Source organism: Cydia pomonella, chromosome 19 (genome assembly GCF_033807575.1).
Source record: "Cydia pomonella isolate Wapato2018A chromosome 19, ilCydPomo1, whole genome shotgun sequence".
Classification (NCBI taxonomy): Eukaryota; Metazoa; Arthropoda; class Insecta; order Lepidoptera; family Tortricidae; genus Cydia; species Cydia pomonella.
The window spans coordinates 7,992,811-8,020,373 of record NC_084721.1 but is presented as its reverse complement, the minus strand read 5'-3'; the positions used below and the strand labels follow the sequence as shown (position 1 = coordinate 8,020,373).

Here is a 27,563-nt window from a genome sequence, read left to right as displayed (position 1 = left end):
TTCTGAACGAGTATCTTGCTGTTTGCTGTTGGCCCGGTCCGGACGGATTGCTTGGGCTGCCTATTTTCGTTTTATCTCGGCTTTTTAATTATTATCATAAATGACTATTACTATTTGACACTTTAATATCGGTAATTCGGAGGAGATACTCATCGTTCAGTCAGGATTTCGATTTTTAGGTACGTATTTAACAGTTTCTCATAAGGTTTTTTTTGTAGGATGAAAGATGATTGTCATAAGATATTTATGGAAATTTATGTAGTGCTTGAACTACAGAAGTGGAGTACACAGTCAAGACAATGTAATGCCTTAGGAGTAAATAGCAGCAAGGACTGTTCTTGGAAATGATTGTGCTGGGCGAAAGTACTGTCAATAACCTATGACATGTGTCATTCTATTCATTGCTTACGTGTCAGCTCATACCTTCATTTTGTGGAGTTGTGTTCGTGATTTTTAAAATTACGCACAGAATTCTACAGTTTCTTGTTAGTGCTGGAGCTCATCTTATAAGAAACCTATTGTATCTAAAATAGTATTGAATAGGTCCGTGCATAATGTTTTAGTTACCGTAAGTCGAATCATTGAATTGTGCGGTAATTGCGATATTAACTAGCAAGCCGTATATTTTGCATATCTCAAGAATACTCAGTCCTTTTGCCTAGCATTGAATAACTCTCTTTAGATGTAACAACCAACTTCAGCTGTTAGAACATGTCATTTATGATAAGTGTGAAATATCTTTACAATAATGTCCTCGTCATCAGTTTTACAAGTGCCGATTCGTCGCGTGCCGGTTATAAGCAAATACCTCTGTAAAAATGTTAAACAAGATAACATATAGTATTACTGAAGAAGTATATACAATTTTTTTTTCTTGCATTCATCTTTTATTTGGAATATGGTGAATATGCTCTTAAATCATCAGAATCTATTTATTTAGATAGTTTCTTTAGAATAACTTATTTTATCCCATGCATTTAGTTGAACAAATACAGGTGTATTCCCATTTGCCGCCATCATATGACTATGCCATACATGAGGTGGGGAAAAATTTGGAATGATTTATGTGAAAACACCTATTCCTATCTGTGCCCTGTAGCGACAAATGGGAATACAACCAAATTCAAGCATTGATCAAATATGTCACAGATAACATTTTATTTTGTTATAGGTGCATGCGGCAGATCCCATGGAGCTGCAGGCATTGCTAGTGCTATGTGGTGTGGGGGTGGTGGTAGTGGCTGTGCTGCTGCTCATGGGGCTGTTCTCGGCCTCGGGCACCAGCTACGAGGAGGCCATTGCTCAGCAGCGCCGGGCCACCACTGAGCTTCTGGCTCTGGCTGAAAACAAAAACAAACCCAAGAAAAGCAACAAGAAAGCCATTAAAAAGGTAAAATCTTTTATTATGTTAATTTTTCATATTGAATTTATTTTAATGTTGTAGCTAGATACATTCCATTGCATGGTTATATGATAGGTCCTTACTTATTGGAAACTTATTAAGAATCACATTCTTGTTTTGATTTAATGATGTTTGGTTATTTTCCTTCTGCCACTAGTAGGATAACTTAATGTAATTGAACAGATAAGTGTGCAATAATATTGAAATAATGTATGTAACAATATTATTTGGTGGAGATTTATTTTGATATAAAAATCTTAGTTTTTAATTTAATATTTTAAAAATGTTAACAAAACTACCAAATTAATGAAAAAGCACATGCAAATCTGTTCAGGCTAAAGCAGCAATGTATAACAATTAGGCGGGTCCACACAGAGCGATCATTCTATCACTGAATTAGAATCTTATTAGACACGGTATTATATTTTCTGTCTTATTTAAAATATAAATTTCCCTGCAGCTAGCACGGAAGGAGAAGAATAAGGAAAATGCAGTGACTACTGGCAGTGAGGTGGAGAGTGAGGCTCCAGCCGAGAGTGGTGTGGATGAAGACACTGTGCCTCCGGCTAAGCCTCATGTTGAGTTCTGTCCCCCTGTTGTTGTAGATGTTCTTAGGGATACTCCACCCAATGTAAAGGTACGTTTCACTCTAAATACTTAAGTATCAATCACATTTGGGTACCACCACAGTATTATGGGGCTGGGTGCTTTATAGAGTGGTTTATAAAAGTATTTTATTAACATCCTCAAATATTTTGGCACTTCAAATATTTTAGATATCTCTAGTTTCACTTTTGCATTCTGGAAAAAAAATCTACGCTAGATATTCCGATTTTCAACTATTGACTATTCCATTAAGTGGGAAATGTAGAAAATTTGTAAGTATTCCACTTTTGAGCACAATGCCAATGGGTCTTATACAATTAGCGCTACCTTTATGCAGATTCGCAAACGCGGCAAGGATCCTAAAGTAAAGCCGATACTGATAAACAAAGAGGATCCGAGCTGCATTAGTGATCCGAGCACGCCGCCCTCCCCTACCGGCTCTGTCTCCAACCACTTTGAGGAGATCCATCCCAAGGATGAGTTTGAACTATTGCAATCCTCTCTCGCTGCCGAAAAAGTGAGTGCGCGATCTCAGTCCGCCCTAGTCCCGTGTGTGTCCTATATAACATAGCATATTTTATTAGCTTTTTGGTTTGGTGATGGTTTTAATTAGTGCCGTAGACAATTAACTTTTTTGTTTAGAGTCTGGCAAATGAAAGTTGAAACTATTTCATAATTATGTTATTCATTTTCGTTAGCCAGACTATGACCAGCCGACTTTAACACAAGTAGAATTCAATTAAACAATTTTTATATATTGGATTTAACTTCTCTGAGTGATTAAAGTCGGATGTTATAATCTTGTTATCATTATTAATTTTATGCTTTTATGGTACTGGCTATGCTTTTATGGTTTGGTAAAATGGTGACTTAATTTTCTTTCTTGTGTTTTAATCTTATGTTTGTTAATAAATAAGAGGTATGTTGCACTACATGTTAACAGTTGCTGTATATTTTGTAGCATTTCTTTATCCTCCACTTGAATGGAGTGGTCGGGTTGCACTCAATTTAGAGTCGCCTTTGTGCTCGATTGTGGCCATTGTACAGATATGAGCATGATTTAGTTACATACCTATATGTATGTATGTTCATATAAAACCGTCTGGATGTGCTAAATTACATTTTAAGTAGTTGCGTGATGTCACTGCAGGTGTTTTGTACCCATTATTTATACAGGTTGTATTAAAAGTAGTAAATTAAATATTCGTTCATGATGGTGACAATTACATTTGAATGTCTTGAACTATTAAATTAAAAAATATATATCTACTGAAAATTTCAACTATTGTTAAATTGTTAAAGATATGTCACCTGACACGATATTTTTTTAATATTACGTATGCGTTTCACATAATTAATCTAAATTTCGTATGAGATGTCATGTTTACCTTTGCATTTGAAATTTCCAAAGCCAATATTGTGGTGATTAGTATATTTTAAATACATAAATCGAACTATATGTACAGTAAGCATCAACATACCAAAAGGTTATTTGTCATTGTGCATTTCAGAAGATGCATACATCAATTGATAAACAATAGATATGTTTGACCTTTTAGATAACATACTTGTCATACATTAAATAATTATCATATTATATTTAGTTGCATCCTACTTTATTGTAAGTAGAGGTATTGTTACATTGTAGTTATAATTACCATATACCATAATTATAACATCATTAACTAACTATTCTAGTAAAATAATAGTGCGGTGAAAATTATGACATCTTGTTTTGAAATGGGGTTTTAACTTTTAAAACGACGAGTCATTTTAAAAGTAGCTAATTAATAGTTACTTTTGATATTACTGCCCGTTTTCAAATTCCTTCCTCCTTGTTTTTGTATTTTTTATGTTTAAACAAGTTCTGGATTATTATGTAAGTATTTATTACCTACAGGCCGTCATTATTTATGAAATTAAATGAAACTCTTTATTTTCAGGCTATATAACAATGGTCTATTATAAACAGTTACTTAAAGTATTGCTTAGAACATAATATTTTATACTAAATTGTTCTCCTATCAGTGCATCTTATTACTACTCATTCACATATCACACACACAACACATATGTAACATCATGGTAATGTCAACTGTACCTCACAATAATGCATGAAAAAAGAAAACAAGTTGCACTCGGACAGAATAAATAGTTAGAGCCTTTTTAAGCCCTTTGTATGGTTTCATTGACTATACAAAATCTTGATGGTTACCATAAAATAAACTTGTAGACTCCCGAGAAAAAAGAAGAAGTGGTTGAGAAGAAGGAGAAGCCCGCGAAGGCAGCGAAGGCCGGTAAAGGCAAGCAGCCCGCGCCCGAGCCCGTCAAGGAGGAGCGCGAGCGCCACAACAGTGGCGAGGCGCCCAAGGAACAACGCAAGGGTATGTTTGTCTAGTCTACGAGATGTTGTCTAGTCTAGGGTCTAGGAAAAGCGCGAAAAGGCAACGAAGGCCGGTAAATGCAAGCAATTCATATGGCAGATGGCCAAGGAGAGGGCGAGGGGCATACATATAGTTAGAAATTAATCCAGAAAACAAAATTGCGCTCATCACAAGAACTCATCTAATTTAGTCTGCACTACCGTACTCTATTTATAGACCAAGCAAAGGCTTTGGTCCCTCAAAGAAAGGGATCACTCGGCAGTTCTGATTAGCCAGTGTACGGATTTGCGAGGCCCTATTGTACTCGTCATTCGTTTTTCTCGGGTATCCAAGCTCCTTTTTAATTGCTATATAAACATAGAAAACTTTTAATTGTATTTGAATTAGTAATCAGTAAGCCTAGCACAGGAGCGGCGCGACAGTATCTCGCCCGTGAGATAGACTAGCAGCCTTTTTTAACTGCATCCATAAGAGAGGGACGGTTAACGTACCTCGCGGGCGAGATACTATGGCGCTTTCTGTGCTGTAGTAAAATTACAAAATGTCTCTTTTAAAACGTAGTAGCTTCCACTTAAACATTTTTCAGCAAATAGGCCACAAAGGCACTTTTACACGTCAACATGCATTTTAAGTAGCATGTGTAAAAAGAATAGGAACCTACTCATGTATCCTTTCCAACGATATGACCTACGATTTAATGTGTGACATCCTCTGCAAAGGGTGTCACCTTGTTGCTTGTCAATAAGGACGAATTTTATTTACATATTTATGCACTATAGTCAGATCAAGATAAGTTGGCAGCGATTATGATAGTGCACTTAGTCCAGCCTGTGCAAGTGTTAAGTAAACGTCATAATTGCATAGAAGTTTGACGTTTAAAACAACTCTTGCATGTTGGGGCTGTCAAAATCGTGGCTAACTTATCTTGGTATTACTCTAGCACTTTGTAGGCGATGGACCAAAGGGCGCCTTTTGCCAGTGACTGGCGTTGAAAAAACCCGGAAAAATACGGGAAAATTTTCAAACGATGCGTTTTTTTCAAGTTTCTATCGAAAAAAACAATGCAAATTTCAGTTACAATACTTCCGAAAAAGCCGAAAAAATCTAGTGTTTTTTAAACTTCTGTATTTTTCCATATGAATTTAATTGGGAATTTAAACAGGAAGGTTAAGGTTGCCCGTCTAATGTGTTAGTTTCTGGCATTTTATATATTTGACACTGCCATCAGTTCATCACTCATCAGTGGCATTATCTATGACGTATTTAATTTTTCTGAATAAAACGGGAAAAAACCAAAAAAAACGAATTTGGTAAAATTCCCGACACCCATCCCTACCAGAGATACAGGTAACGTATTGACACAAGTGCAAACTAACTTTTGTTTCAGTTATGATCTAAAGAAATCATACGTCAATAATGACTACACTTGATACCATACTTTGTAGTCGGTAGCTACAATGATCGTATCAGTTTTATAGTGTAAACATTCAAATGGTTCTAATCTCGTTCAATGGTCGTCTCAACGATGGCACATCAGGATTCGTCTCAATAACTCGATTTATAGTTGAACTATCTATTAAAATCAATGACTTTCACATTTTTATCATTATCACAAAATATTGGACAAACATTGAATTGTACATGCACACACGCATATTATATTTGAAACTAATCAATAAATAATCTTAATCTCAATTTCTTATCGGAAGAAGCAATCACAGGAACTTAAAATTTATTTTAGTTTTTTATTTAGCTGAGATTTTCAACAGATGCATTGATGCTGGAATTTTTCCAGATATTATGAAACATAGCAAAATTATCCCGTTGTTTAAATCAGGAACAAGAACCGACTCCACAAACTTTAGACCTATTTCAATACTACCGGCATTAAGCAAAGTGTTCGAGAAACTTATTCTAAATCAACTATCGTCACATTTCAACAGAAATAAACTGCTTGATAGCAATCAATTTGGTTTTACCAGAGGTCGATCAACTACTGACGCCGGTGTGGTACTTCTAAAACACATCTTTGACGCTTGGGAAAAAGCTCAAGATGCTATTGGAATTTTCTGTGATCTGTCGAAGGCATTTGATTGCGTTGATCACGAAAATTTAAAGAGAAAATTAAGCCACTATGGGATAAAAGCTAGTGCCCTTGACCTTGTCTCATCGTACCTTTCGAATAGAACTCAGCGAGTAGTTATTAATGGAACTCAATCGGCTGGGTCCCCGGTAGCCCTCGGAGTGCCGCAAGGTTCAATTCTTGGTCCCTTCCTGTTTTTGGTATACATCAATGACCTACCAAAAGTTGTGCAAGAAAGACATGATATAGTGTTGTTTGCAGATGACACTTCCCTTATATTTAAAGTGAACAGAAAGGAAACTAGATTCGAGAGCATTAATGACGCGCTATCTACCGTATTAAACTGGTTTACGGCAAACAATTTGCTTTTGAACGCAAAGAAAACCAAATGCATCAAATTTACGCTACCTAACGTCAAGCAGGTAAATAACAGCAAGATTAAAATAAAAGGTGATACGCTGGAATTTGAAGATCGAACTGTTTTCCTGGGAGTCACTTTAGACTCAAAACTGCAATGGCATGCACATATAGCCACTTTAGCCGGCAAACTTAGTTCAGCAGCCTATGCAGTGAGGAGAATCAGACAGCTAACAAACGTAGAGACGGCCAGGCTGGTTTACTTTAGTTACTTCCATAGTGTTATGTCGTATGGAATTCTGTTGTGGGGAAAAGCGGCAGACATTCAGACAATATTTGTACTGCAAAAGCGAGCTGTACGTTCCATCTATGGACTGGGCGCTCGAGTATCCCTAAGAGAGAAATTTAAAGATGCAAGCATTCTTACCGTTGCATCTCAATACATACTTGAGAATATTATGTATGTTCGGAAAAACATTAACGAATTCAAGCTTAACAGTGATATCCATAACTATAACACTAGAAACAAGCATAAACTTGCTGTGCCCGCCCACCGCCTCCGTAAGGTTAGTACGTCTTTCGTCGGGAACTGTACACGTTTTTATAACAAAGTTCCCACTGATATAGTGAATTTGCCTCTTAACAAATTTAAGTCACACGTTAAGAGCTCTTTGTTAAGTAAGGCGTATTATGCTGTGAATGATTTCATAGATGATAAGGATGCCTTTAAGCCAGTAGCTTGATCTTGATAGTATGATAAAAATGTCAGTAATAGTGTTTTCGTTTTCTTCCTGTGAAATAACCATACTAGCGTCCAGTAGAACTGACACAAGAGAACATCATGTTCTCGTTTGATTGTATTATTTTAGTTTTGGACACTTAGAGACCTTATACAGCTCTAAGATTTTATTTTATTTTAAATTTTATTTTATTTTAAATTTTATTTTATTTTAAATTTTATTTTATTTTAAATTTCATTTTATTTTAATACCTATTTTAATGATTTGGACACTTAGAGACCTATACATCTCTAAGTCAATTTAAATTTATAATTTAGTTTTATAGGTAGGCACTCCTTATGAATAATATGTAGTCGCGTTTATGTGGCGCTATTCCGTCTTTAATGTAACTTACAAGCACAAATGTTGTATCTCACAATTTTTTTTATTATATTTATATTAGTACAACCCGGCAGCTTGAACATGTCATGCTCGCTTAAAAGTCTTTACTTACGGTGGCGTCGTTGATCGGGTCGCCACTTTCCCGAATGAAGGTTGAGGGAGGCGATGGCTGAGATACACGTCATACTCGTGAACGGGTGCTGTTTGTGGAGACCGGTCTGTTTAAGCTTACGCGGGGTACAGGTTATGTTAAAGTATGTAACTTTACTTTTGAGTGACATTAACGTGAGACACTTCATTCGGTTCTTGTCTGTTTTAATTTTTTTGTCTTTTAATTATTTATATAAGAATTCAAGCCTTGGCGACCCTCTACATCTCTAAGGATAATTTAATATATATTTTTATATTTTATCTCTGACACTTAGAGACTTATACATCTCTAAAGAATTTTAGTATTTTATGGTTTTATTTTTTTATCATAGTTTTTTTTGTGTAATTTGACATTTAGAGACAGTATACATCTCTAATAAAGTATTTATTATTTCATAGATTCGATATTTGTAATTGTTTTTTTTTTTTAATTTATTGTTTGTAAAAATGGACATGTAAAAGTGCCCCTGTGGCCTATTTGCTAAATAAATGTTTGATATTTGATATTTATTCTTATGATAGTCATGTATGTAAACAAAGTACATGTATGGGTTGCCAAAAAAAACATTGCTCAATATTTTTACTACTTAACAGTAATTTCAAGATAGTAAAATATCTAAAGTCATGTCATGAACGGGGCTTCTTACTATATACACCGAGGGATAGAATAACCTGACAGATTTTAAAGATGCATTCTTGACTGCATTTAGAGACCAATATGTCATACAAAGTTTTCTGAAATCTGTCTTGTTTTAGAGATAATGACAATTCTTCTGAAAATTTGTTTCTATAATAACTCACTAAAACCGCTTGTTTGGTTACGTCACTGCCACAATGTAACTTGTTTTAGTGTAGACATACCTACTGGCAGACATTAAAGTTTTAAAGGAAACTCGCAAAATTTATCTGTCAATAAAAATAACTTATAAAAAAAATATTTCAGGTATAACAAATATGACTTTATATGGTACATTAACAAATAAAAATAAAAAAGATTAAAATACATTGAATAATTTCTCTAGCTCACGGTGTACACAAATATGTTTACAGCTTAAGGTACCGTAGGTTCAGAGAGCGGAGTTTTTTAAAAATCATTCCGCTTCTTTTGATTACAATACGTTTGCCAAAAATGTTATTAGAAACCTTGAGGATTTTCTCTAGGGACTTAAGCGATACGTATCCTAATTTTACCATTAATTGTTCCATAGCTCTAAAACGCACTTTAAAATTGTTACAATTTATGCACAATAGTTAAAATTATGAGAATTGCTTTTAAAAATGCGCAATTTTATTTTTGAGGGAACTTAGTGATTATTTTTTCTTTTTTTCAAACTTACAACTATTTAAAATCCATAAACATGATATCCGCGGTCCCAAGCACCCACATCCATCTCCCTCACGCTTAAGCTCAAAGAGAGTGAGAGAAGAACAAGAACCTACAGGGCCACAATGTCCACTTCTAAAAAGTCTATCAAATTCACAGGTAAAAAGGTGGACAAAAAACAAGCCGAAGATGAGGCTCGAGTGGAGGTGGTCCCCCCGCTGAACGTGCCGCAGCCTAGCGAGCTCACCACCGACAAGCTACTCAAGCAGGCGCTGGCCGCCGCGCCCGCGCCCGCGCCCGTCCCCGCTTCCGCCTCCGCGCCCGCGCCCGCCTCTGCGCCCGTTCCCACCGGCAAGAACAAGAAGAAGAAGCCCGAACCTAATGTGCTTTCGCTTATGGGTAATTTAAAGTTATTTATATACATTAACTCAACTTATAATTAATTTATTCAGGGTATTTTTATAAACACCGTAACTATCCATGTACTAAGTTGAGTTTACGTAAGATGGTGCATTTACGTACTGGTGAGAGTAACGGAACCACTTTTCAGCCTGGAAACATCGGGTTTTTCGAAACCAAGGAACACCACTATCAGGATCATATCATAAGTCAAAATGTGGTCTAATAATTATGTATATGACACAATTCTAGAGATGCTGGTCTAAAGCACTATCGTATAAATAAATGTTGTGATACGTGACAGCAGCCGGTGACGGCGGCGGCGTCAACGTTGGCGAGCTCGTCCGAGTAGTGCGCGACGCGGCGCTCTCCCGCACCGAGATACAGATCCTCACCGACGCGCTGCTCAACAAGCACCACGACCCGCTGCCGCAGCACTCCGAGTGGACCGAGGTACGTGACCGTGGTGAGAGTAGTGCGCGACGCGGCGCCCTCCCGCACCGAGATACAGATCCTCACCGACGCGCTGCTCAACAAGCACCACGACCCGCTGCCGCAGCACTCCGAGTGGACCGAGGTACGTGACCGTGGTGAGAGTAGTGCGCGACGCGGCGCTCTCCCGCACCGAGATACAGATCCTCACCGACGCGCTGCTCAACAAGCACCACGACCCGCTGCCGCAGCACTCCGAGTGGACCGAGGTACGTGACCGTGGTGAGAGTAGTGCGCGACGCGGCGCCCTCCCGCACCGAGATACAGATCCTCACCGACGCGCTGCTCAACAAGCACCACGACCCGCTGCCGCAGCACTCCGAGTGGACCGAGGTACGTGACCGTGGTGAGAGTAGTGCGCGACGCGGCGCCCTCCCGCACCGAGATACAGATCCTCACCGACGCGCTGCTCAACAAGCACCACGACCCGCTGCCGCAGCACTCCGAGTGGACCGAGGTACGTGACCGTGGTGAGAGTAGTGCGCGACGCGGCGCTCTCCCGCACCGAGATACAGATCCTCACCGACGCGCTGCTCAACAAGCACCACGACCCGCTGCCGCAGCACTCCGAGTGGATCGAGGTACGTGACCGTGGTGAGAGTAGTGCGCGACGCGGCGCTCTCCCGCACCGAGATACAGATCCTCACCGACGCGCTGCTCAACAAGCACCACGACCCGCTGCCGCAGCACTCCGAGTGGACCGAGGTACGTGACCGTGGTGAGAGTAGTGCGCGACGCGGCGCTCTCCCGCACCGAGATACAGATCCTCACCGAGGCGCTGCTCAACACGCACCACGACCCGCTGCCGCAGCACTCCGAGTGGACCGAGGTACGTGACCGTGGTGCGAGTAGTGCGCGACGCGGCGCTCTCCCGCACCGAGATACAGATCCTCACCGACGCGCTGCTCAACAAGCACCACGACCCGCTGCCGCAGCACTCCGAGTGGACCGAGGTACGTGACCGTGGTGAGAGTAGTGCGCGACGCGGCGCCCTCCCGCACCGAGATACAGATCCTCACCGACGCGCTGCTCAACAAGCACCACGACCCGCTGCCGCAGCACTCCGAGTGGACCGAGGTACGTGACCGTGGTGCGAGTAGTGCGCGACGCGGCGCTCTCCCGCACCGAGATACAGATCCTCACCGACGCGCTGCTCAACAAGCACCACGACCCGCTGCCGCAGCACTCCGAGTGGACCAAGGGGGCTATTCGGGCTGTATTCACGTAATTAATACCACGTCACAGATTAGAATAACATGAAACTTGACATGAACATTTACGGGAGGCTTTTTGGCCCTCATGGCTCTTAGCCAAGAATACTTCCAGACATCTCATTGGTCACAATGGAATGGGACTCTTGTTTATTACTTTTTATATTTGTAGGGACCTAACGACCCGATGCAGAAGCTGAAGAAGCAACTCGCCGACAAGGAGAAAGCTCTGGCCGACGAACTCGAGGCTTCCCAAGCACTGCACGCTAAACTGAAGGAATTGAGGTAGGAGACAAAACATTATTAAACTTAATCAACATAGGCCGTACGGATATTTGCGACTAAAAAAGTATAGATATGAGTACGTCTTATACCTTTAAGTGTAGCCTGTGTAAAAATGATTTTTATGTTTTAGCGAATAAAAGTAATTTTAGGGTCGTCTTGCCTTAAGAGTCTACTTCACAGTCAAAACCCTTCCAATGACTGCTGCGCAGCACTGTCGTCGGGCTGAATTCTGGATCAGTGTCGAATTAAAATACGATGGGACAAACCTTTTCTGTTTAGTTCCCGTGCAGTCGAAGTGAAACACAAAGTGTTTAACTTTAGCATAATTATGAATAAATAACTCATCATGAACTTACTTTAAAATAAAATCCCGGTTTAAATAGTTTGTTTTAAGCTTTCATTGTACAATTAACAAATAGTACATTACTTGTGATGGCTATTCGACAAATTTTGATTAATGGTATCAATCGGTGAGGTTTGTTTTCAGGATCAAATGTCTATATGGGACCCATTGCGTTAAAGCAGTACAAAAGTCACGAATGATAGTCAAAGTCTGATGAACTTCACTTTACTGATGAAACGCTCCTAACAAATTGGCAATACATCGTGGAAAACAAGGAAATTGCGATTTTGTAGGTGAAATATTGCGGATATAGTTGCTATACAATATTTATTTCAATAAAATGTAAGAAATCGAATGGTACCATTATTTTCTCCTTTTTGGATGTTTTAAGAAAACTTAAATTAAGAAACGTTGAGGTCTTGTGTTTTTGTATTATTACCATACATATATTTCTTAAGTTTCCAATTTATTGTGATAAATTGCTCAGTTTCTGTCTATTGAACTAGATTTAGTAATAAAATGGAACACGTGTCAACGCCCCTATTCGGTCCAGGGCCACACTGAACGCGGAGCGCGGGCGCGCGGCGGCGGCGACGCGCGCGCACGAGCAGGCGGCCGAGGCCGCGCGCGCAGAGATACACACGCACCAGACGCGCGTCAAGCGCCTCGCCGACGACAACCACCAGCTGCAGCAGGAGAACAGGCTCGTGAGTAACTACACGCAACTACACTGAACGCGGACACGAGCAGGCGGCCGAGGCCGCGCGCGCAGAGATACACACGCACCAGACGCGCGTCAAGCGCCTCGCCGACGACAACCACCAGCTGCAGCAGGAGAACAGGCTCGTGAGTAACTACACGCAACTACACTGAACGCGGACACGAGCAGGCGGCCGAGGCCGCGCGCGCAGAGATACACACGCACCAGACGCGCGTCAAGCGCCTCGCCGACGACAACCACCAGCTGCAGCAGGAGAACAGGCTCGTGAGTAACTACACGCAACTACACTGAACGCGGACACGAGCAGGCGGCCGAGGCCGCGCGCGCAGAGATACACACGCACCAGACGCGCGTCAAGCGCCTCGCCGACGACAACCACCAGCTGCAGCAGGAGAACAGGCTCGTGAGTAACTACACGCAACTACACTGAACGCGGACACGAGCAGGCGGCCGAGGCCGCGCGCGCAGAGATACACACGCACCAGACGCGCGTCAAGCGCCTCGCCGACGACAACCACCAGCTGCAGCAGGAGAACAGGCTCGTGAGTAACTACACGCAACTACACTGAACGCGGACACGAGCAGGCGGCCGAGGCCGCGCGCGCAGAGATACACACGCACCAGACGCGCGTCAAGCGCCTCGCCGACGACAACCACCAGCTGCAGCAGGAGAACAGGCTCGTGAGTAACTACACGCAACTACACTGAACGCGGACACGAGCAGGCGGCCGAGGCCGCGCGCGCAGAGATACACACGCACCAGACGCGCGTCAAGCGCCTCGCCGACGACAACCACCAGCTGCAGCAGGAGAACAGGCTCGTGAGTAACTACACGCAACTACACTGAACGCGGACACGAGCAGGCGGCCGAGGCCGCGCGCGCAGAGATACACACGCACCAGACGCGCGTCAAGCGCCTCGCCGACGACAACCACCAGCTGCAGCAGGAGAACAGGCTCGTGAGTAACTACACGCAACTACACTGAACGCGGACACGAGCAGGCGGCCGAGGCCGCGCGCGCAGAGATACACACGCACCAGACGCGCGTCAAGCGCCTCGCCGACGACAACCACCAGCTGCAGCAGGAGAACAGGCTCGTGAGTAACTACACGCAACTACACTGAACGCGGACACGAGCAGGCGGCCGAGGCCGCGCGCGCAGAGATACACACGCACCAGACGCGCGTCAAGCGCCTCGCCGACGACAACCACCAGCTGCAGCAGGAGAACAGGCTCGTGAGTAACTACACGCAACTACACTGAACGGGTAGTTTTCCTACTCGGCGACTTTAATGGTAAAGGCAAACTGTAATCGCTCACTTTTCAGTCTCCCAACTCAACTGTAATGACTTTTTTCGAAATATTAGTCGACTGTAATAAAACCAATCACGTGTCGCTGCGGTCAAGAGGAAAAGACATGAACGCGCTACTATTTAATGAATATTATTTTGGTTTTATAGTAGGAAAAGTATTATTCTAGTTGACTCGTATTCTTATTGTATATAATAGTGATATACCTAATCAAGTCTCAATCTCGTAAACACGGTACTCGCCTGAAAAGCTCGAAAGAATCGAGCTACTTTGCAATCAAATATGCAACCTCATTGAGTTAGGGTTCGTTAACACTAATGACTAAGTAGTGTTGTCGCTGATAATCATAAAAAAAATGTAACTGAAATAAAATTGATAAATAATACTTACTTGTGTTAAAAGTTAATATTAATACCTGAGAGTTTAAATTTGTTTTATATTTGCAGCTTCAATCTAAACTCGCCGCGGAGGGTGAATTCCAACAACAGAGAGCACAGATGGAGATGCACATACAGCAACTTTCTGAGGTGAGTTATCAATAGATAAGTAACACAAAATTGTAGCAGATTATTTCGTAATTATTAGAAATCAATCAAAATCATTGCGTTTATTCGCGATAAACTATAACATACACAAGTAAAAACGACAAAAAAAAATTTAAAATAAAAGAAATAAGCTGTTTACCACGAAATGGTCCCGCCTCAGCATAATGCTACCCAACTACAGCATAATGGACCCGGGTACGTCCTTAAACTACGTCCAAAAGAGAGGTATGGGCATGAATGTCATCTTGCTTTGTGTGGTAGGGCACAGCGAATGTCGTTCCAGATCTAAAGCAGAGTTCCTCTGGAGTTGCAGACGTACATAGGCTACGGAGACCGCTTACCATCAGACGGGCCGTACGCTTGTTAGCCACCGACGTAGTAGTTATAAAAAAAGCTAAACCGTCAGCGCTGCTCTTCCAGCGAAACCATTTGTGGGCCACGTACGCCCGCGATAAGTATAAAATTTTGTGAGTTTCCTTTAAAACTTTAATGTTTGTCAGTAGGTATGTCTAAGCCAAGTCACATAGAGGCAGCGTCAAAAAGGCGTTGTACACAGAATTATTACAGAAAAAAATATTTACAAGAATTTTCATTATCTGTAAAACAACCAATTTTAAAAAACTTTCTGTGACATGTTAGTTATATAAATGCGGTCAAGAATACACCTTTAAAATCTGTCGCGTCTGTGGCTCGCAAGTTCCGCAACACGTTTATGAATCTTTAAGATAAATCATTTAGGTGTTTCATAACGTTGATCGAATCATACAATTTTTTAATGTTTCGGGCTCATGTATGTGTTGTCTCATCAGGCCGAGGCGACGCTGGTGGCGCAGCTGCAGGGGCTGCAGACGGAGCTGGCGGCGCGCGCGCTCGAGGTGGCTGGTGCCCGTTGTGATGCAGGCGCAGCCAGAGACGCCGCCATCATGGCGCAGCAGCACGCCGCCGAGCTCGCCCAGCAGCTGGAGCAGCTCTCCCACGACCACACCCGCGCCATGCAGGAGCGACAAGCCGGTATGTAGCCGGGACCCGCCATCATGGCGCAGCAGCACGCCGCCGAGCTCGCCCAGCAGCTGGAGCAGCTCTCCCACGACCACACCCGCGCCATGCAGGAGCGACAAGCCGGTATGTAGCCGGGACCCGCCATCATGGCGCAGCAGCACGCCGCCGAGCTCGCCCAGCAGCTGGAGCAGCTTGAATCTCCAATTCTCCCTCAATTGCTCAAAGGCTAACTGGAAGAGATCCCTTAAAGGGATAAGTTCGCCTTTGTACTAATGATGAGTGTTTTATTTCCTGTTTTGTTTTCATTTCTGTACAATAAAGAGTTTTACTACTACTACTACTACTACAGTTATACCTACTGGTAGTCGTCATGAGTGTGATACTTATCCAGACGAAGCGTTTTGCCCTTGAGGGCACTCGCGCACTTCAGTTTATTTGCGCTGTATAGCTCAGTCGCGCGTAGTGCAGTGCATGTGGCGCCAGAGTAACTATACGTAGTTACAAACTTTTTACGCGCAAGTGTAGAAGCACGCGAGAGCGTGTATGGAGCTCTAGTATCTCGGGAACGCGCGATTGCGCCTTCGTTTGGACAAGCTCTAAAATGTATTGTCAAAAGTGCTCACGCGGGCAGTCATAATTTTTGCATTTTGTACAACTGGTAGCTGGATGCCATTATTGTACTTAGTTTTTAGGGTTCCGTACCCAAAGGGTCAAACGGGACCCTATTACTGAGACTTCGCTGTCCGTCCGTCTGTCACCAGGCCAGTGTATTTCTGTTGCCGCTATAACATCAAATACTAAAAACAGAATAAAATAAATATTTAAGGTGGGCTCCCATACAACAAACATAATTTTTTTGCCGTTGTTATAAATAATGGTACGGAACCCTTCGTGCGCGAACCCGACTCGCACTTGCCCGGTTTTTTTATTTTTTAGATAAGCTACCACTGTTTTATAATGGGTGATCTGCGACATTGACATACAATACATCACAATCACGTTTGTTACAGCCATCGTAGATCTCCAGAACAACGTGCAAAGGCTCATGAGTCGCGCTCAGTTCGCCGAGGGCAACCTGGACAAGCAGAAGGAGGAGGCAGACGCACAAATCAAACAGGTTAGAAGTCGATGATAATCATTATTTTTGATACTCTGCAGGTTAACATCTAAATTGCAATTAAATTTGTCCCGTTTTGTAGCGTACCATTGCAGTTCAGCAGTGGACTGATACAGTCATAATTTTCTATGCTTTTTTCCTATTTATTTTCTATTGCATACGTTTTTAACCAAAGATGAAATGCTGACTGTGAGATATCTAAAATAGCGGCATATATCGAGATCCAAAGTCAGTGTTCCATCAAAAACTATCGTATTAGCATTGTTCGTTTGTTGTCAGTTGTCTAGCGAAGTGGCGTCGCTGCGAGAGCAGCTGGCGGCGCGCGAGGCCGAGCTGGCCGAGGCGCGCCAGCCCAGGCCCGCGCACAACGGCCTGCCCGGCGACCAGCACAAGGCACGTCTACCTGTTGCTCGCTCATACATTACGCTCAAGGTCAGATCTGATCAATGCGCCAATCACGCGCCATATCGTGACTCCACACAGAAGTGCCTCCTCGCGAGGATGTTGCCGCGGCTCGGTTTAAGAAGATTTGTTTTGCTCGACGCAAATGTGGCCATTTTCAAACTTACCACAAGGGACATTTCAAGCATCGAGAATAGCCTCGTGAACCACTTGCGAAGGGAACGCTAAACTGCTGGCATGCATTCTCTGATACAATTTTGAGCGTGCATAGTGCAATAGTTTGCAAATGGAACCCGAGCGGTGACATAATTTAATAATATAGCCCATCAGCCCTCGTTAACTTTCTTAGTCAGTTGGTGGTGTTCAGTTTGATGCACTGTCAGTTACCATTAAAACATCCGCAAAATTTCTTATATGCGAAGTTTCACAGTTTTTTCCGTGCGTCAAATGTCCTATGAGAGATTTGTCCTCAATGTTATTTGTTAAGGAATAAGATATCTTAAAGTCTGTTTTCCTGCAGTCTGCGGAGCTGGCGAAGGTGGAGAGCGTCGTGGAGTCTCTGCGCAGCTCGCTGAGCGCGGAGCAGCGCGCCAACAAGGAGCAGAAGGAGGCGCTCACGCGGCTGCAGGAACAGCTGCGCACCTACCAGGAGAAGAACAATGTGAGCCCTGACTACATCTGCGACGTACGGTTCTCATCAAATATGGGATCTAACTACTCTGTACAAGGTTCAAATCCCCTTGACTCTAGTAAACTATGCGTCCTGAGCCCAACCATTTGATGTGAATCGTACATAAATCATACTATTAGTAGCGTAACCACACGATTCCAGTTTGATGAGAAGAATATATTACAATAACCTGACGCCCAACTACAGTCGCGCCGTCATGTTTTATGTATTGTTATAACTTCTTTAGAATCCAATTTCTATTCTAATTGATTGTCACGTCAATTAATCCAGCGTGTGTAATCTATTACAATATAGTTTCTTAATATCAACTATGGCATGTAATACACAATTGAAATGCATGCCGGTTGACAAGTTTTTCTCATACTTCATATACTCTTCTTTTAACAAAGCTAACATTTTGCTTTATTATTTTGAACGGGCGTATAGGAGTTGCGAACTAAAAACTGGAAAGTAATGGAGGCTTTACAAACTGCCGAAAAGGCTCTCCAGGCAAAGTCGGCCAGCGCGTTGCCGGCCCAAGACCCTCGCGTAAGTTTCTCGCTTTTTGCATTATTCCCTGGGTAATAAAATTTGCTTTACCTCGCCCTGTCACATAATACCAAATGAAAAGTGATGATCAAATGGTTTTTATACATTTGATTTTCTTAACACGAACAGAATAAAGCCGAAATCTATTTATTCATTTACGATTGGAATGACTTATAACTTCCTCGCTCAACGCATTTACATTGCACATCTAGGAACTGTTGCCGTTATGCACGGTATAATGCCACATTTTAGTTTGGATAGATTTAATATTTTGAACATCTATTTTTGTAATATAGACTTTATAGCTATCATTATAAGGTAGCAAATGCATTTTATATAAACTTCCTTTCAATAACCAAGATGTAAAGAATAATGTAAATTAGTATTACCATAATTGGCCGGCTTCGCTTGTTATCTAACGCTTTTACTGCCTGCGTTGTGCTTATTTATTTGTTGCTTGGAATTAACCGATGGCCAGCTCTAGGGGAAAACTAACAAAAAGGATTCAGGTATCGGTTTCAAGGTGGCACACTCTCCAAAGCGGATGTGAAATGTAGGGGACAGAATCTACCTATTAGTTAATTTAAAGTTAATGCGAAGTTTAAGCATTCGATTTATAAAACAAAGTGGAAGAACCTCCAATGTATAGCTCACGTTCACAATTCTTTTTCGTTCGTCGTCTTTTTAAATCGTCTACAATGTCATGTAGTCAGTGTACAATTCCTAAATCGTCAACCTCCTAACTCTTCCACATTGTTATAGTTTATGAAAAGATTAATTGTGATTCGAAATGATTAATTATTTATTATATTTGAATAATGATGATGAAATGGATATTCCAATGCATGTATTTCCTTTGTTGTTTTTATTATAATTGTTTGACATTTAGAATTTATTCTAGAAACAATCTAGACTAGTATTTTTTATACATTTTTTTTTTGTATGACTATATTTTGTGAAAGTTTTAGTATTAAATTTGATCTATGAATTATATTCATTAGTATTATATATGGAATAATATTTACAACATCAATAAATTGCTCTGATAATTAGATTAAGATAATTATATGTAATACTGTCTTACTATTCATAAGTGCTTGTTGCTAGGCCTACATGAATAAAGTATATTTGAATTTTTTTTTTTTATTGTTTCGGTGCAAGCCCTAATCTACAAAAGATATTGTTTCCTCTTTGATATCACAATAGTTGCTTTTTAATGACATGGTTGCTATGGTACGTGCCGGTTCTCGGCACTGTATAAAAAAAGGAAAGGGTTTTGTTTAACAGATTAGGGTCCGCACCGAAAAAATCATTTTATAAAATTCATACTACGTATCGTAAATTTCTTATCTTGTCCATATGAAAATAAATAAATAAAAATAAAATAAATAAATATGGACAAGTGACGAGTTAGCAATCTGGATGATATCGGAATATTCTATATGATCCACATTGCCAACTCGTCACTATTCGTATGTATTCTATAGCAGAGTACCGATTTATTTAGGAATAGAGACAAGTTAGCACTATGGTTGATAAAGTTTTGGTCACGGGCCAGCACCGTGGACTACATAGGATTGCGGACGAGTTAAGAAGGTCGAATATCGAAAATAGGAATGTCGACAAAACAGGACCGTGGACCATATCGCAATGAGGGCAACTTAAAAATGTGGCGAAATATAACTGTGGAGAAATCCGCTCTGAGCCGTCTGTATGTGTATCGTGATTGAACTTGATGCGTGGGTGCAGGAGGCGGCGGCGGCCTACGCGGAGGCGGCGGCGGCGCTGCGCGGCGCGCTGCCCGGCGCGGCGCCGCGCGGGCCCGAGGGCCGGGCCTGGCTGCTGCACTTCGCCGATAACCTTAAGAAGGAGCTGCAGAAGGTAATATTTTTTATATTCGTATTAATCGTGCCCTACCGTAGCGACGAAACCGGTATCGAAATTTTAATTAGGTGTTAATAGATTTATTATTTTAATTGTGATTTCTAATGGGGAGGATGCTCCACACGTTCCTATAAAAATATGTGTCAATCGGTGGGTAATTTGCCTTACTATATATTAGGCATACTTTTGCCCTATACAGTGATTTCACTGCGCTATAAAATGTTTCTGATGAAACCATGAATTGCATTCTTAAAAGCAGTTTTATAAATTAATAATTGTAATTAAATTTGAATTTGTTTTGGCAGGCGGCGTCGGCTCCCGCTCCGGCGCCCGCGCCCGCGCCCGCCTCGGACGCGCGCGTGACGGAGCTCAAAGCGCAAAATGAACAATTGCAAGGGCTCGTAGACAAATACAAGAAGATCATTGATGACACGGTCAGTATCTATATTAATATTTCTTTCACTTTACATATAAAACTTCCAAACCTCTCAACATTATACTTTAACTCATGGACGATCTAATTTCTGAAAACTTTATTCACATAAATCTATTCGTTCGACGAGAAAGATGCCATACAATAATTTTGCATGAACATTAAATATTTGATCATACGTAAAGAGTGTGAGGTGCGATCCTAACCAGGTCTTCTCTGGCTGCCTCCTCCGATTAGCAATCGTCACTCAATAAGCTTTCGATTATTAATAATAGCTTCGATTATTGTTATTAATAATAATCGAAAGTTTAAATTAAATTTTTAACTATATAATCATTTATTATACAGTTTAAAATTATTAATTTTAAAATGTCTTGAATCATACTAATATTAAGCATATTTTATGGTTTAACTCACGTTATTTTAAGTCACTCGCGGACATGTTTTGGAGAGCCGTGAATGACCAGCGTTCACGATGCCCGCGCGCCCCGTATTCATCGTGGCCGCTGGAAAATTAGCTTTAGGGTCTTAAAGAGTAGTTTGTCCGCAGGAAGGCGTGCTAAGCCAGCTGCAGGCCAACGTGACGCGAGAGGAAACGCGCTGGGCGCGTCAGCTCGCTGACAAGCAGCACGAGCTGGATTCGCTGCGGCAGCACACGCTCACACAGGTACATACACACGAAACATGTCCAGGCCAATGTGACGCAGGAGGAGGCAGCTCGCCGGCAAGCAGCACGAGCTGGATTCGCTGCGGCAGCACACGCTCACACAGGTACATACACACGAAACATGTCCAGGCCAATGTGACGCAGGAGGAGGCAGCTCGCCGGCAAGCAGCACGAGCTGGACTCGCTGCGGCAGCACACGCTCACACAGGTACATACACACGAGACATGTCCAGGCCAATGTGACGCAGGAGGAGGCAGCTCGCCGGCAAGCAGCACGAGCTGGACTCGCTGCGGCAGCACACGCTCACACAGGTACATACACACGAGACATGTCCAGGCCAATGTGACGCAGGAGGAGGCAGCTCGCCGGCAAGCAGCACGAGCTGGACTCGCTGCGGCAGCACACGCTCACACAGGTACATACACACGAAACATGTCCAGGCCAATGTGACGCAGGAGGAGGCAGCTCGCCGGCAAGCAGCACGAGCTGGACTCGCTGCGGCAGCACACGCTCACACAGGTACATACACACGAGACATGTCCAGGCCAATGTGACGCAGGAGGAGGCAGCTCGCCGGCAAGCAGCACGAGCTGGACTCGCTGCGGCAGCACACGCTCACACAGGTACATACACACGAGACATGTCCAGGCCAATGTGACGCAGGAGGAGGCAGCTCGCCGGCAAGCAGCACGAGCTGGACTCGCTGCGGCAGCACACGCTCACACAGGTACATACACACGAGACATGTCCAGGCCAACGTGTCGCAGGAGGAGGCAGCTCGCCGGCAAGCAGCACGAGCTGGACTCGCTGCGGCAGCACACGCTCACACAGGTGCATACACACGAGACATGTCCAGGCCAACGTGACGCAGGGGGAGGCAGCTCGCCGGCAAGCAGCACGAGCTGGACTCGCTGCGGCAGCACACGCTCACACAGGTGCATACACACGAGACATGTCCAGGCCAACGTGACGCAGGGGGAGGCAGCTCGCCGGCAAGCAGCACGAGCTGGACTCGCTGCGGCAGCACACGCTCACACAGGTGCATACACACGAGACATGTCCAGGCCAATGTGACGCAGGGGGAGGCAGCTCGCCGGCAAGCAGCACGAGCTGGACTCGCTGCGGCAGCACACGCTCACACAGGTACATACACACGAGACATGTCCAGGCCAATGTGACGCAGTGGGAGGCAGTTCGCCGGCAAGCAGCACGAGCTGGACTCGCTGCGGCAGCACACGCTCACACAGGTACATACACACGAGACATGTCCAGGCCAATGTGACGCAGGGGGAGGCAGCTCGCCGGCAAGCAGCACGAGCTGGACTCGCTGCGGCAGCACACGCTCACACAGGTACATACACACGAGACATGTCCAGGCCAATGTGACGCAGTGGGAGGCAGTTCGCCGGCAAGCAGCACGAGCTGGACTCGCTGCGGCAGCACACGCTCACACAGGTACATACACACGAGACATGTCCAGGCCAATGTGACGCAGGGGGAGGCAGCTCGCCGGCAAGCAGCACGAGCTGCTGCTGTCACGTAGCGCAGGTGTTATGTATACGTCATAATTTTTGACGTTTAAAATAACTTGGTTTAACTCTACTTATTTGACATATGGCACAATATATGAAATAGTACGATCAATTAAGATCAAAACAGTTGTAACATATTTGCCACTCTGCTCGTGATAGTTGTTAATAGTTTCACCTTACTGTATGTGAACTCTGACTAAAGAACGTCAGAGAACTTTATGTATGGGCATGGTTCACAAAGTTTTGTTTAACACGAACATTTATTTTTAAAATATAATTTGGTAATTGATATATGAACCGTTGATACGAATATGCGTAAATGATTAAATTATTGCACGGAATACGTACGTGGATTCACTCGTTTATTTTTGTCGTAAACAAATACCTGTAATAGTTTATGCTACTGAATTGTATCTTAGAATACTTAGAATCAAAACAATCGCCAGACAAACATGTTTATTATGCTTTTTCACGTAGGAGCCATTGGCGTTCGCATATTCCTGCATTGAGAAAACATTGCCAAGCATCATAGAGGAGGTACCAACCTTGGTGTACGCTCTGTGAACGTCCGTGCCGCCTCGCACACAATAATTGTTATTTGTATTGTTTGTTTACTGGCCTACCCGGAAATATTTCGCACTTGTTTTATACGTGCTTATTCAAATCAGCCTTTATCTATAACGACGATCTTTCTTAAGTATTTTACTTTATTTTGTTTGAAAAAAAAATCGTGTTGCTACACTATCGTGTTCCTATTCTTGCTATTGTCGTTTTATACAATGTAAATATACTTTTATTCTTACCATTCGGGTATTCGATGTTATTCGTGTCGGTGGTGGTCTTTTAGCGACCAAAAGTATTTATAACTAGAACAGAATTTGCCTTAAAGAAGGCTCATAATATTTTTGGTCACAATGTAAGTGGAATGGCAATTGTAAATTGTGCATTTGTGTAAACAGATGCAGAAGAAGATAGACAGCTTACAGGCCGAGCTGCAGGAGAAGCAAGCTGCCAACCACAACCACAGCTTCGCGGACTCGGAGCGGCTCACGGAGGTATGCCACGCTCAGTAAGCCCGAGTGGCCGCTCGCTCGGCGCGGGGCACACGCGGCGCCGGGCTCGCGAGCGCCGCGAGGCCGCCGCTATACGTTAGCATTTATTTGTTGAACATGCTCGCCCCGCCCAACTCGAGCGGCCACTCAGCCCATACACCTACAGGTTTACATCTGATACTACTTTATTGCTTTATTGTTCGACTGCCAACTATATTCTCCAATTATTTTCAACTGTCAGTTATCCATCCAGGTGGCAATGAGCTTGCGTTATGGGTACCTTTGCGCCGGGGACAACTCGGGGGGGACTTTTTGACTAGACTTAAGTTTTTTTTATTGTCAGTACGTTGCGAAGAATATCAAAGCGCCCTATGAGTAATGTCAATTATTTTCACTGTTGTTTATCTAGCAGTTTGTGATTTTTTTTTCTTTGCAGGAGAGATTACTGACTGCTGGTTTGTCAGAAAAATTCAAAACGGACGTGAGCAATGGCCCCTTGCAGGTGAGTGACCATACTTCTGTCTCTCTTTGTCACTTACCTACTACGCTACGGAGCGTTAACGATTGACCTGTTAGCTACGCAGGTCCGTTATAATAGTCCTGAATAATTTAATGTCAGACAATGCAAACATTGTTTCAAAAATGAAATTCGTTTATTCCACAGGTGGGCTTAGAAGAAAAATAACATTTAAAAAATACATATTTATATGAAGAAGTGTTGCGGTATCATTCCGGGCGGCGCCGTGCGCGGTAGCGGCGCGCGGCTCCGACACTCCAAGCCCGACCTCATTACTGGTTCTACAGTCGCCTTCGGATATATCGAAGCAGACAAGGTGCTCACAAATACCTGAACACGCCTCTCCTGCCATGACGTCAGAGTGCGTGTTCACATATTTGTGAACACCTTGGACGCTCCGATATATCTGATGGCGACTATACGTCCGCTAGCAACGTACACGTACACACTCAGAGACTCATTCATTCATACTTCGAACAATGTGAAATTATTATATGAACGAATCTGTCTTTCGGTTTATCGGTTGCTACGAATCGTTTGTATACGGTTCGAGCGGAGAACCGACTCGCCGAGTGTACACACTTCCCAGAAAACGCACGACATGCTCAATTTAGATCATAGGATTATTTTTGTTTAATCAATTGTAATCGTCCCGAACGGCACAACTGTTTCGGTTTTATTTATTATAGACAACTCTATGGTCGGTGACGGTTGAGGAACTTATGAAGTGTAAAACTATATACGATATACGTTGGGAAGCGGCGACGAGAAACTGTGTACTCATAGGCCATTGTGTAACATACGAAATTGTATAGCGAAAACTCGAGTCCTGCCGCCCTAGCCAAGGTGAAAATCGCTATCGCTACGACAACGAAACGCTTTGTGTCTCTCTATCACTCTTCCGTATTAGTGCGACAGGGACAGTTGCGTTTCGATCGCAACGGAGCGTAAGCGATTGGCACGTTGGCTACGCGGCCTGGTTGTATTGTGTTAGTGTGTCGCGTGTCCGGGTTTACAGATCAATATTAAAGTTATTGCGAGGAATTTGTGGAAGTACGTTTTTAGTAATTCTTTGAACTCTGCTGTCCCGGCTGTTCTATTAAATTTAAATACTTATTTATCTAGTAATGCGATCGATAAAATTAGTTAACGTGATCTTGCAATTTAAAATTCAAGGTATGATACATATATTTAGGTAGATATTTAACATTTTTATTTTAATCAATTATTGAAACAATTATCTATTGATACAAAAAATGATACGTGTATTTTTTATGATTGTGTAAGAAAAATTAATTATAGACCAGTGTAACATCAATAAATTAATTTCTGTTATTTTTGATATGACTTGCAGCTACCGAATTTAACTTGAGTGGTATTCTTATGATTTTTAAGGAATGTTATCTACTCTTTAGAAATATATTATTTGTAAATGACTTTTGTATCTAGAGCATAATCATTTTGTCAGTGCCTTAGTGTAAGGTTTGAATTAGACAAGCTGACCGTAAAATTTTAGTTAATATCTGGCGGAAGAAGGCGAAGATTTGAACTGCGTCGTCCCCGCGCCGTCGCGGATGGAGTCATGGTACAATTCAAATTGATAAGCCCGAAGTTGTAGCTTTGCTTAAACCTGGATAATTTTAGATTAGTGGAACTTAGAAATGTGATAAAATCTTCGGAATACTCCCGTCTTCTCGGAAACAGTTCAATCTTTTCTTCCGTCCACCGCCTGTAAGTGCTTAGTGACGTTTTTGATAAGCATATTATGTATGTCTGGGGCCCGTCTCAGATGCGACTCTGAGCCTCCTCTACTACATTATTTTGAATACAGATCATATTCTTTGCACTGTACTAAAAAATACTCGGTAATAGAAATAACCATATTGATAGACTTGTAAATTGTCATTAGTCATAATACTCATGATAACTTTAAACTCCAACCAATACGAACATGTAGCGCGAGTGGCTAAAAATACCCGAGTTAAACCGTTAATACTTAGTTATTTGTTTTACAAGTTAGCAAAGTTGTTGTTTAACCGCTCATACTAATATCCCAAAATTGAACCACGAGGGAGTGGCTCGAAGAGTGGAATCTTAAGCGTTGTTAGAGTTTCAAGAACACAAAGTTTTTCACCACACCATCGCAAGGAAAATACTACCTGGAAAACATCAAACAAAATAAAATCCAAATGAAGGTTATTAAATATTTATTCAAAATCATCATTTATCATCAATTCTGCCAGCCAACATAACGAAACAACTCAAAATTTGCATCCAATTACTTTGCCACTCTTGTGGATAAAATGCAACATGCTCCATTGCTCATCAGTTTTTAAACAAACAAAAGAACCTTTACGAGCTGGAGTCGTGAAAATTAGTTTAAATCTTTAACAATATATTAGTATCGAGTATTGGAATAGATGTAAACATGAGATCTTTAACCCTTTACCAGGCTGACAGTTCAAAAAGAAAATCGAATGTCAGTCTTACTCATTGAAAATAGAACACGAGTTTGAAGTGCCGTATGTGGGAAATATACCTTGGCTGTAACCTCTCCAAAATCGAAGTTGGTTAATTGCGGCCATTTTTAGGGTTCCGTAGTTCTCTGTCACTCTAATAAGTTAATAACGTCTTAGTGAGAGTAAAAGAGCAAGATCCCCGCAATTTGCGAATTTCGGCTTTCGCGGTAGGCCCTCTGGTAAAGGGTTAAAATAAGGTGGTGTGCAATATTTTGGATTTAACTTTTATCCTCTACTGGTTCTACAGTGCAAAGAAATGAATCCTAAAATTCGTGAACGACGCTTGTTTTTAACTTTTAAGACGATTTTAAATTGATTTGTTACAGTTAAATATTTTAATTGTAATCAGCGTGTCAAATGTCCTGAATATTGAAATAGCATTATAATGTATTATGGAATCTAATTTGTAAAATAAATAAGCCACTTTGTATAATAATTAATATATTAGTTAAAGACATTATGAAATAAAAAAAATCTTAATCATAA

General features: G+C 42.2%; 1 protein-coding gene across 1 annotated transcript; it reads left to right on the top strand.

Moving 5' to 3' along the window:
* Nucleotides 1-5: 5 nt before the first annotated feature.
* Nucleotides 6-27,563, top strand: LOC133528335 (ribosome-binding protein 1-like). The gene is made up of 22 exons (XM_061865691.1): nucleotides 6-179; nucleotides 1,172-1,390; nucleotides 1,863-2,039; nucleotides 2,346-2,525; nucleotides 4,242-4,392; nucleotides 9,587-9,826; nucleotides 10,134-10,279; nucleotides 11,702-11,814; nucleotides 12,711-12,864; nucleotides 14,637-14,717; nucleotides 15,545-15,724; nucleotides 15,806-15,857; nucleotides 16,754-16,851; nucleotides 17,131-17,244; nucleotides 17,774-17,914; nucleotides 18,371-18,472; nucleotides 20,222-20,353; nucleotides 20,662-20,790; nucleotides 21,340-21,456; nucleotides 23,949-24,044; nucleotides 24,478-24,543; nucleotides 24,706-27,563. Exons 2-22 carry the CDS (start codon nucleotides 1,190-1,192, stop codon nucleotides 24,724-24,726), a joined length of 2,691 nt encoding a protein of 896 aa, XP_061721675.1. The 5' UTR covers nucleotides 6-179; nucleotides 1,172-1,189; the 3' UTR covers nucleotides 24,727-27,563.